Source organism: Octopus bimaculoides, chromosome 8, assembly GCF_001194135.2.
Source record: "Octopus bimaculoides isolate UCB-OBI-ISO-001 chromosome 8, ASM119413v2, whole genome shotgun sequence".
Taxonomy (NCBI): Eukaryota; Metazoa; Mollusca; class Cephalopoda; order Octopoda; family Octopodidae; genus Octopus; species Octopus bimaculoides.
This window is the reverse complement of record NC_068988.1, coordinates 73,103,182-73,115,794: the sequence shown is the minus strand read 5'-3', so window position 1 is coordinate 73,115,794 and position 12,613 is coordinate 73,103,182. Positions and strand designations below refer to the sequence as shown.

General features: G+C 35.3%; 2 protein-coding genes across 4 annotated transcripts in view; one reads left to right on the top strand and one right to left on the bottom strand.

Annotated features, from left to right (window-relative positions):
- The window catches only part of LOC106869058 (ubiquitin-conjugating enzyme E2 E1), a 46,138-nt gene extending 43,966 nt beyond the window's left edge, over positions 1-2,172 (bottom strand). The window contains exons 1-2 of one of the 2 annotated variants that reach the window (XM_052970170.1): positions 1,593-2,172; positions 562-897 (exon numbers count right to left, since the gene is read on the bottom strand). In XM_052970170.1, the coding sequence (XP_052826130.1) occupies positions 562-824 (263 nt within the window). In that variant the 5' untranslated portion in view covers positions 825-897; positions 1,593-2,172. Of the gene's footprint in view, positions 1-561; positions 898-1,121; positions 1,510-1,592 lie in introns of those variants that run through there. The other variant, XM_052970169.1, reaches the window with a different exon arrangement.
- A 656-nt stretch (positions 2,173-2,828) lies between these two features.
- LOC106877921 (frataxin, mitochondrial) overlaps positions 2,829-12,613 on the top strand; it is a 46,050-nt gene continuing 36,265 nt past the window's right edge. The window contains exon 1 of one of the 2 annotated variants that reach the window (XM_052970171.1): positions 2,829-3,068. In XM_052970171.1, coding sequence (XP_052826131.1) covers positions 3,042-3,068 — 27 coding nt within the window. In that variant the 5' untranslated portion in view covers positions 2,829-3,041. Of the gene's footprint in view, positions 3,069-11,036; positions 11,187-12,613 lie in introns of those variants that run through there. The other variant, XM_014926990.2, reaches the window with a different exon arrangement.

The following is a 12,613-nucleotide window of genomic DNA, read 5'->3' as shown; positions in this document are numbered from 1 at the left end:
TATATATATATATATATATATATATATGTATATGTGTGTGTGTGTGTGTGTGTTTTGCATATAAAAGTGAATTTGGATTTTGAAATTGGTATGCACTATATGATTATTGAAATTGGAGTAGAAATTAAGTCCTCAAAATATCACTGATATAGTGTATCATTATTCTTGCAAATGTGTTTTACTCTGTTCTTTCCTTATAGCCTATTCTGCAGTATATGCAATATTGTATATGTGGATTTTCAGTGTCTACTGTGAAGAACTATATTGAGCTTTAGTCTGCAGAGCACATTGTAACAATGTGTGTGTGTGTGTGTAGATATATATTGCATGATGTAAAGTTTCAATTTCTCAACAACCTTATATGCAAATAATCAAGCATGAGGTTGTTTTATCACTTTTACTCAAATGAAAAAGCAAAGGTGTGCACCTAGGAGGAAGGGATGGAGAAAGGGAGAATTGGAGATAGGTGGGTAGTGAACGAATAGGTAGAGAGGGAGGGAGTAAGGTAGATAGGTAATATAGGTAGGGTAGGTAGGTAAGGTAGGTAGGTAGGTTGCTTACCGTTTCAGGCTGGTACTCATGGCCTTCATGTTTTTAGAGGCAGGCCCTCGAGGTATGGCTGGAGAGTCGTTACTTGTACTGGCCGTACCGTCATCTAAGGTAGCACCATCACTAGTAGCGACAGCACCACCACGTACAGACGACGTTGTTGTTGGTGGTGGTGTTGTTGTCGTTGTTAATCTTCTTCCACGACCGCCGCCGCCATGACCGCTGCGGCTCGGACCGCTGGTACTGGCACCTCCTCGATCACTAGACATCTTCATCAACTTATTGTTGTTGGTAGACCGTGCACACAACAACACAACGGGGAGGGGGGAAAACAAAGGCACCTCCAACCTGGTAGAGAGATAACAACAAACAGTCAATTCATAAATCAAGATATCCTTTCAGAGACGGAAGCTGCCGTCCATACATGCTGACTATTTATTTTTATGCTAAACTATTTAGTATATTAAAAATTACAAAAGAATATTGATAGATTTAAAATATCAATTGCTTACTAAACAGATAAAAGTAGATATTACTCAAGTTGTCTAATAACTGTTATACAGAGAAAATACCTGAAATACTTAGAAGGCAGTTGTGACATCTTTTTTTCAGGAGTATCAACGACGCAAATGTCTCCAACCGGAAATACATTTCATTTCATTTTATTTATGTCGCTAAAAGCTTTGGGAAAGGTATGAAAGCTACAACATCCCGTTTACCACCACCCCCAACTGGTTACATGCAACAAGGTTTAGAAATTGTTTCTGGAGTAAACCTGAATTAAATTCTCATTGTGATTCTCGAATTTAAGGCTCGGTCATAAAAACATTAAAATTTAGAGTACACATGTAGCGATTTCAAGACAAAAATTAAAAGATCAGTTTAGCACGAAGATAAAGATTGGATGGAGACAATATTTTTTTTTTACTCATCATATCAACAACAAAGAGTGCAAAAAAGCACACTTAGCGAATCGCTTTATTTGACAAGAAAGAGCGCAAAGTTAGAGTGGAGTGTAATAGAAATGATAATGACAACTGTACCTGCAAACTCTGGATAAACAAGAAGATCCTGGAAGATATATTTTGGTAAATTCCACACCAAAGAGAAAACTGATTAAAAAGCGTGTAGCAGGCCAATAGAGAACACGGCTCTTACGTCGTCACTCTGTCCAGTTTGTTTATTTGTCGACCGATTAATCAAAAAGTAACTCTATAACTGATTATCAAACAGAAACCAACAGTTATGAATTCTATAATCAATACTATCAACTGTTTCATTCATTTTAAAATGCTGGATAATTGTCTGGCAACCTTATCCACAAATCAAAGATAAACTTGCAGCGGGAGGCAAAATTAACAGCAATTATGGTCTCTAGTAGCGTAGACTTCTTGTAACGGAGTATATAAGCTTCATTGTTGGCTTTTATCAAAACACATCCGTACTTTTTTCTCACTAATAATTTTCTATTCTTAATAATTAGAAATATTTTATGTGTATTAAATAATATTTCAATTTGTGTTATTTATTTTGTGAAATTATTTTCCTTGTTTCTACAGCCTTCTTCGCCTTCACTGCAGCATCAGTGTTTGGAAGTGTGCCAGATCGGAAAGTGACCGTTTGAGGACCATCCGTTTTGATAAGATAACGCCGAGTTAACGGGAGGTCGCTTTGTTTAATTTTGCTTGCACTCACATATTGTTTATCTTAAGTAGCTGAGAATATTCTAACAGAATTAGTTTAATTTTTTGTTAATATAAAAGTTTGTTGTGCGCGCAGTTTCGAGTAACAACGGAAACGTTTTCTGCATAGGTTTATATAAATATTTAGGTTTAATACCAATTAAATAACGCCAAAAATATTTTACATCAAAAACTAAATATATGATTTAAATGACTAATTATAGAAGCATTAATGTTATAGTATTCACTTTCGAGTATACATACGATAAGGTTGGTCATAAAATTGTGAGGGTCTGTATTAGAATGGTTAGTTATGATATTAAATTTTTTTCGGCTAAATTACATCTTTTAAACACTAAAACAAATCACTCAGTGGAGGCAAGTCACTGCGCTGATGATATTGATTTCATGAACTTGAAATACTTTGTGTCAAAGCCATCAGAGAAATAAATAGGATGAAGTTCTTTGTTAGATAATAGAACACTAACAATGGTCTTGTCTTTTTTTTTTCTTTTTTTAATGGAAAAATTTGTGGTACTATGGGGCAATAGAGAAGGGCTAAGATACTGAAATTCTATGCTTGACGGAAGATCAGTAATATTTATGATATTGTGTGTCTTGTAAAAAGAAATCAATATCACAGCGTTTCAAAGCTCAAGCAATATGAGACTCTCCAGTACTTGTGGGGCATAAACACATTGTCGTAGAATATCAGAGGATAATTCTTTCTTTAAAATAGATTTTTTTTTGAAATTGTATTGGAATGTTTTTAGCTGGTACTTCTGTCATCCTTGGACACTAACAGGAACTATGAAATATTGTTCCCCAAGTGAGATTGTAAGTTTGAATTAGAACTACAAATCAGTAATTTTTAATTTATGCTCCTTTTTTTCACTATCCTTCACATTTGTATGGGCTTTTACAACATACTTCTAAACTTTTCACTCTATTCCTGGATTCCAAATTACTATTTTGACTAGTTTAATTATTTTTTTAATGTATATTATGAAATGTTAGCATTATATTGGTCAATGAGATAAGATTTGTACAAATCAAATTGTTTTCTTATGAATAATCTTCATGATTTACAGTTTACATATTCAACATCATAGTACTGATCAAATGTCTTGACTGGTAATGGGTACTGAATTTGAATAGAACAAATTCTTTTGAATGAGTAAACTTGGCTGTTATGTTCAGTACATTGCTTTTCTCAGTTCACTGAGTTATAAACAGTTGCTACTGTCTTTTCATTATTTATTTAGTCCTGAGAGGGACAGAACCCTTACATAATCTTAGCAGCTCTTCTCAGATTGGGGTTTGATGCAGTTGTTGTTCATGTTGATTGCCCCATTGTTTGATGTCTCTCAGGAGATCATGGGTTGTAGTTGTGAGTTGAAAAATCTGCTTAGTAATGAAACAATAAGGAAGACAATAAATGATGCAGGTGCATTATGTACATTTTGGTGAAGATGTATACAGATTGCTAATTCAGAGAAACAAAAGCCATAAAACCTTTTGCTGAGTTTCATACCAAACCTATGGACATGGTTTGCCAGTCAAATAAATACATGCAGAAGCTTTACCTGGACAGCTGAGAGAGATTTTATGTAAGCTAATAAGATAGTCTCTATATAAAATAGTGAGAGAGCTTCTATACAGTCATTCAACTTGCTAAAATTAACAGTCAAATCTTCAAATCATTTCCATTTTAAATAAAGGAAGGATGGTGAATATAATATTCTAGAACAAAATGAAGTAATGGTTACAGCTGTAATGTTTGGTGAATGAAAAAACAGGAAAAAGTAGTTCAGTGTTAACATGAGAAAGGCACTGTATAATGGAGAAGTGTTTTACTAGTAGCAGTCTTGGGTGCAAATATAGCTGTGTAGCAAAAGATATTTACTCCCACTGCACAGAACTTTAAGCAAATGCCTTGCACCACAGCTTCAAGCTGGCCAATACTTTGTGAACCTGTTCTTGTCATTTTACATCCACCTTCCATGCTAAAAGTCAGTTCTAATCCAGAAGCACTACCCACTAGTTAGGTTGAAGAACCAAATTTCACTCATATCCATTTTCAACTTGGTTTCTGTGAGGTTGCCATAGAAAGACAAATGAGTTCTCACTACTTTTATTCAAAATAATCTTATCAAAAGGATGAATAGAAGAGAGGACAGGCGAGAGAATGAAGAAAGTGAGAGTATGATGACAGAAAAGGGAGTACAAGAAGAAACAATGCTGGAAGAAGTAATAGAAGAAAGTCAGTAATGGTGGAGAGCTGCTGGTAAAAAAGAATGAAGTATATCAATAACAAATTACTTGCAGAAGAGGTAGTGATGACTAGCAATACAGAAGGCTTATGTTTGCTGGTTAGAGAAAGTGCAAACGGCAGATGGTCATAGAGATAGAGGTAAGAGATAGTGGAGATGTCAATAATGAGAGATCTGAGAAAGAGAGAGAGTGTTGGCAAGCACTACCAAAGAAGAGAGCAGAATGTATTAGAAATCAACAGACCTGGTGCAATCCCCCAGTATACAGACATCATAATGGAAGTAAGAGATAGTGATAGCAGGGAGCAGAACTAAATGTTGACAGATCCATTACCATCCCTTGTGTTATACAGGTGACATGGTACAATAAATAGAAGCAGGAGTGAATGATAAATTGGTAGAAGAGCAAATGACTGAACATGAATATACTTGGTGTGACCCAATGTAGATATATGCAGGCCAGCTCCCATAACTTCCAACATTTTGCTATGATTGCATGGATGGTGGTCTTGTCCAATACTTGTCACTAATCTGTGTGTTTTTTGTCATCTGTTTTGTGAGGCACAGCATCTTATGATCAACATTCATCATTTGAACATGTTTTCCTAAGATACACTGTTTTAATGGTTCCATCCATTTTTTGCACGATGCTCAAAATGCCTATTGATCTGTCTTACACTTTACATCTCATTAGCTTTTATTTCCTGTTCTCCTTGCAGCTCATGGATGTACGCAGTCATTCAGGCACTAGAACATTATATACATTTCTTTCTATATCTATTTCATTAAAGACTACATCTCACTACCATATAGCATCACACTTTGTACACAAGCTTTATATAGTCTATAACAAAGCAATCTCCTCATAAAGCACCACAACAACCATCAAAAAAGTCTATAAAAAACCAATTGCATCACATAGCATAATACTAAACTTCATATACTCTATAACAAAGCAATTTTTTTATACAGCATTGTAATAAGCCTGATACCATCTATAACAATGCAATTTCATCATACAGCATCATAAGAAGCATCATACAGTCTATAACAAACGAATTTCATCATACCGCCTCATAACAAGCAATTTCACCATACAGTCTCATAACAGGCATCATACCACCTATAACTATGCAATTTCATTATACAGTATCATAATAAGCATCATGAAGCCTATAACAAAGCAATTTCATTATAGGGCATCATAACAAGCTTCCTGCAGCCTATAACAAAGCAATTTCATCATACCACATCATAACAAGCACCATACAGTCTGTAACTAAGCAATTTCCCCCAATATCCTAAATGTCCCATTATCCTGTATAATTCATATTTTTAAATAAAATTTTTGGAGATGTATTTTTGGGTGTGCGGATTAACTATTATGTTCATTTTTTTTTTTAAATTCAGAAGGCGATTGATTCCATAAATTCTTTACCATGCTAGTGTATGAAGCAATCATCATCATTTAATATCATGTTCCATGCTGACAGGGGTTTAACAGGATCTGCTTCAATTTCTATGGGTGCCATTCCTAACACCAACCACTTTACACCATGTATGAGGTAGTATCAAAAGGTACCCAGACTGGTTATGCTTAATGAAAAATAACTTATTTATCTAAATGTTAACATCATCTCCTTTGAAATAGTCACCTTGTGCAGCAATCCACTGGTTCCAGTATTCCTGCCACTTTTGGAATCCAGCCTGGAAGTCATTTTCTGTAATTATGTCAAGGACCATCTGTGATTCACTCTGGATCTTGAGAACGGTGTTAAAACAGTGACCTTTAACTGCCTTTTCATCTTGGGGAAGAGATGGAAGTCAATGGGTGCTAAATTTGGTGAATAGGGTGGGTGCAGAAGTAATACTATGTTTTTGGTGAGAAACTCACAAGGAGTGCTTGGTGACAGGGTGCATTGTCAGCATGAAGAATCCATTCCTTTGCACTCCACAGATCCAGTTGCTTTTGCCAAATATCCTCCCTCAAACGCTTCAAAATGTTGCAGTAGAACTCTTGATTGACCGTCTGGCCGTGGGAGACAAATTCTCAATGCACATTACCACATTTCTGGGGGTAATGCTCAAGCACCCATGCCACTCAAAACATTGTGTACAACCCATTGCCTCATTGTGGTAAGCTTGCCAAAGCATGCTCAATGTCCCTGTAGTAGACTTCCCGAGTTTAACACAAACTTTCATATTGGCTCTTTGTTCCTGTCCAAGACAAAAATGCAGACTAAAACATATACATGATCACAAAAACACAAATTTCACAACTTGCAAAGTAAACACAGTGATGTCACTCAGCACACTGCCAGCTCTCACTGTATACACAACTGTGTGTTGTCATCCATTGATGCACTACAGAACTAGTCTGAGAACTTTTTGATACTGCCTTGCACAAGGTCCTTTTTATATAGCATCAGCACATGTGTGGTCACCATGCAGCCTATGAGACTAAGACCTTCTTTGACTGAGTGGGGTTACAATAGAGAGGGAGGCAGCTTTATGGTATGGGCTGTGTGAGAGAGATTTCTTGTAGAACTCCACAGCTACTCACATTATAGAAGAGAAGGTGAAAGTGGATGGGTAGAACTGGAAAGAGATAAAAAAAATAGTTATAGTAAGGCATCGGAATTGACTCCCAAAACACAAGGTGAGTAGATATAAGTGAGGATATGAAAATAGGAAATGTGGATGTGTAGATTTAAGAGTGCATGAGAGCAGGTTAGAGATTGGGAATGGGTGAGACAGTAAATATTATGAGCAAATGTTGAGGAGGAATGGAGGGAGGGAAGAGTAGGTGACAACTAGAAATTGAGTAGGGTTGTGAGAGTTAGGGATGACCAATGATACACGAGTTGGGGGAGATGACTGAGGATGCAGAAAAAGTGGGTGAGGTAAGAGGAAGGGCAGCAGAATAGTAATAATGCCTGAAGAATATAGAGCCTTGTCCGTTTTACTGCTTACTAAAACTTTGGTCTTTGATTCCAGGTTTTGCTTTCATGTCTGGATTGTTTTTTCTTTTTTTTTTTTGTAAATCTGATAGTTTCAATCATAAGAACTAGGTTACCCATATATAAAGCTAGTAATTCCCAAGGACAACCAGTCTTAACTTCCTCTGTTATGACCTGTCGGACTACAATGAATATGAGGGCTGACAAATGAATCCTGCACACTAAATTGCTGTACTCATTACTTTCATCTTGCTGACAATTCCCCTACACATGGCATATATATGGCTCTTACAAACCATTTATGTACTCATAACTTCTTCAGTGACGACCAGATCACAGAGTAAAGGATCCTGTCAGGCTTTCTCCAGGCTAACAAATGCCAATTGTAATTACTTAGTTTTAGCTAAATTCTTTTCCTGCAGTTACCTCTCTAGAAAGAGAGCATCAGATACAGAGGAGAGAATAAAGCATAAAGAATGAATTTAGCTATTTGAGAGATAGTGAGAATTAAGAAAAAAAACAAATGACAATGATATATTATTACAGAACTGTGTGTGCATGTGCGCACATGTAAATCCTTTCATATCTGTATGCATATTCTTTTCATTTTGTGTGTTTGTATGTATGCACCCATTCATGTACATATATTTGTCTGCTATGAATGATTTGTATTTTATCTCAGAGTTGTATGTATGTATGCATGTGTGTTTTTTATGTATGTATATGTATAATTTTGCATGTTCTCTTCATTTTCTTCGTTGTCAGTGATGGTGAAAACTTTCTAAATGTATCAGTGTGATAATGAATGGAATTCTTGGTCTGAAGTTTCTTTGTGTCGGATTCATTCAATTTATGTTTTTCATACACAAGATGGGCTTATGACCAAGAGTAAGTTAATAAAAACATTTTAGGTCCACAGTACATTGTTTAACCTGAAATTAAGGAACACACATGTAGACAAACAAAATTTGAATTTTAGTACTATATAGACAAGAATCTGTAGAGACAAACTGTCTTGCAGTATTCATTCACATTTCTTTACATTCTGAGTTCAAATTGTTGATGTTGATTTTATCTTCATTCTATTGAAACTGATACAATAGGCAACGATGGTATACTAGGAAACAATTTGATTGATTGTTACCTCTCTGAAATATGTATTTGACAATGTCAGAGATCACTACTATTTATCTGTTGGTGAATAGAAAGAAAACCTTTTTCATCTATAATGCATGACTGTATGGCAAACAGTTTGGCTCCCAACCACGTGGTTCTGGGCTCAGTTCCACTGTGTGGCACCTTGGGCAAATGTCTTCTATTATTGCCTTGGGCCAACCAAAGCTTTGTGAGTGGATTTCATAGACAAAAATTTAAAGAAACCTGTCGTATATGTGTGCTGCTTACTCCTACTACCGCTTGACAACAGACACTGGTGTGTTTATGTCACCACAACGTTGCGGTTCAGCAAAAAGACCAACTGAATAAGTATCAGGCTTTAAAGGAAATAAGTACTGTCGTCAATTCATTGGACGAAACTTTTCAAGGTGGTGTAGCAGCATGGCTGCAGTCTAATGACTGAAACAATTAAAAAGAAAGTAAAAGATAAAGCATGGTGGTGCGGTAAAAAGTGAAGAATGCTGAGCAAAATATTTGCTGTATTAAGTTACATCTATTTACACTCTAAGTGTAACTCCAGAATCAACCTAACTTGTCATCTAGCTGAGATCAGCAAAATAAATACATGTAATGTATAGGTTTGATTTAATGGATCTATTCTATCTCTTTAATTAATTTTTTTTTTTTTAACTAAACAGTTTGAAACTTCAAATACTGGTAAAATTTTTCACATAGAACATGGTTTACTCTTAATGTTTTTGAGTAAACAGAGAACAGAGTAGTGACATTTAGTAGAGATGACCTGGAAGTTGTTCCTCTTCGATTACTATCATAAACAGCAGTAGCTTTCTTCAACCGAATACACGTCATTGATTGGTTGAAATTACCCAAATACAACACCCTTAACACGAAACAACTTCTAAAATACAAAATTTTGTCAAAAACGTTAAGAGTAAACCATGTGGATCTTTTCCTTTTGGCCGGCGCATAGAAAAAATAATTTTTTGTAATTAAACACTTTCAAATTTCGTATACTGGTAGAATGTGTCATTTAAAACATCATTTACTCTTGGCGTTTTTAAGAAACTTCTTTATTTTCAAATTTATTTCGTGTTAAAGATGTCATATTTCGGTAATTTCAACCAATCAATGATGTCTATTGAGGTGAAAACAATTACTGCTGTGGTTTGTCAACAAGACGTTCTGGCAGTGTAAATTTACTTTGTCACTGTTATTTATGACATCGTTCGTGCATTTGTACTGGTTTTAGCTTTAGGGTTTTAGGGTTAGGGTTTGGGTTATAGAGTTAAGGTTAGGGTTTTAGGGTCAGGGTTAGGGTTTTAGGGTTTGAGAGTTAGGGTTAGGTTAGGGTTTTTTTCAGCTATTTTCGGAAAGACATTTTTGCCCACCTCCTCCAATTTCTTCATTTTTCACATTTTTCTATAACTCTAACTCTAAAATCCCAACCCTAACCCTAACCGTAATCCTAAAACCCTAACCTAACCCTAAAACCATATCCCTAACCCTAAAACCCTAACCCTGACCCTAAAACCCGATGTCATAAATAACAGTGACAAACAAAATATATACCGCCGATAGTTGTTGACAAACAACGGCAGTAATTTTATTCAAGGGAAAAGATCCCAAAATAGGCAATTTCGAAAACGCTAAAACAAAACGAAAATACTTCTACAAACAAAATAAACTGAATTTTTTTTTTAAATAACTAATAATTGAATTGATTAAACTATATACACGTGAATCTCAAATGTAAATATATCAGAAATAACAGTGACAAAGTAAATTTACACCGCCAGAACGTCTTGTTGACAAACCACAGCAGTAATTGTTTTCACCACAATAGACTCCATTAATTGGTTGAAAATACCGAAATACGACAACTTTAACACGAAATAACTTCGAAAATAAAAAAATTTTCTTAAAAACGCCAAGAGTAAATGATGTTTTAAATGACACATTCTACCAGTATACGAAATTTGAAAGTGTTTAGTTACAAAAAATTATTTTTTCTATGCGCCGGCCAAAAGGAAAAGATCCAACCGGGATCTACGTGAGAAATTTTACCAGTATTCGAAGTTTCAAACTGTTTAGTTGACAAAAATTAATTAAAAAATCTGTGATTGAGATGGAATAGATCCGATTTAATTTACTACATCTATTCCAAAGTTAATGGACTATTACATTATGGCACTTATTCGGAATCCCCCCCACACACACACACCGAAGAAGTACCCAGATTATTTTTGACATCGTCATCATGCAAACAAAGAACCTGAATCATAAGATTATTTCCCTAAACCATGTTTTTGCGTGTTACACTTAGTACGATACCCACAAATCAATAGACCTTGCTAGAAAGTGCACATCTTCCTTTGTTCTTCCTACCAAGTACATGTAAATTGTGCACAGGACAAGAAAACCCGATAAACCATGGGGAGATAACTCAATTATTTAGTTGCAGTTTGTCCTTTGAGTATGTCAGCATGTCAATGTTATCACGCCGTCTTTCTATGAAACTATTTAGGCATCTACGAAGAAATAATTTTGTTTTCACTTATAGAGTTATAACTCAGCCAAACATTAAGGTAATTATAAATGTTTTCAAAATTCAACAGTGATTTTTTAAATTTAAATTTCTAACCGTTTAATTATTATTGAACACGCGTCAGAGCTATATCCATGTCAGAGGCTCTCGTTGTTACAGCATACTTAATTACATAGATATTCCACATGAAAATATAAATCCAAAACAAGAAAAATCATGAGCGAGGAAAGAAAAAACATCAATGGCTTCGTTTCGCACTGAAGATTGTTTACTGGCCTACAGGAGATTAAATAATAAAGGTTGTTGAATCTGCACATAAACAACGACCTCCGAAACAAAATAGGACACAACTACAGATTTCTGCCCCCGGCCGACGGTTAATATAAAAATCCTCTCCCGTTAAAAAAAACAACAAAAAAACACCCTGCTGGGTGTTAACTGTGTAGAAAACGAATACGACAAAAAAAATTTGCGCAAACGAATCTGGGTGGGTGGGGGTAGGACTTTTGGAAAATTCACAAGATCCGATTTTTCCGTCATAACTTTCGGGAAAATGGATATATATATTGATTTTTTTTTTTACGGAATCCCAGAAGACACAAGAAGCAAAAATAAGGAATATACACGCACAATTAAATATAGAAGTGTAAAGTATAATTTGTTACGTAATCTCTGTAATAGATATGATATTGAATGGAATAATTCCCCGTTTGAACTTTTTTTAATTACATACGTGTGTGTGCGCGCGCGCGTTTGGTAGAAATCTACGGATGCACAAACGCACAAAACAGAAAATAAAACAAATACAGACTTGTTCCGAAACACACCCATGTGGGGAACGGTTCCAAAAATAACCCCAATTGTTTTCCCCCAAAATTCCTATGTCCTCAGAATCTACATAATCTGAGGTATATTTGTAGAGAATTTCATTAAAAAATATCCATTTTCTTGAAAGTTAAGACGAATTGAAGTGGACTCAGGTGAATTTTCCGAAATTCCCCACTCCACTCCATCCTAAAACATTTTTCAGAAAGACTTTCGCCCGTCCTCACCCCACTTTTAAGGCTAAGAGAAAAAGATGTTTTATATGACACATTCTACCAGTATCCCAAGTTTGAAAGTGTTTCGTTAAGAAAACAAGTGGCGCCCGTCAATTCAGAAAGATCCAATCACTGGATATATTAGTTCCAGATTGCAGATTAGGTCACCGTAATTCATTCATCGAAAAAAAAATATATTTTCCAATAATTCCGGTTTCTCCTCCACCCCTTTTTTCTCCGAACAAAAATAAGGGGTTTACGATACATTAGGCATCCTTAATGCATGTCGTTTGAAAGGTATTTATATACAATTTCATTAAAAGATATTTATTTTCCTCAAAGTTATGGGCGAAAACCTCGGATCTTATAAATTTACCGAAGTCCTCTCCCCATCCCCTCGGAAAAGATTTTAACCACAATTTTTTTT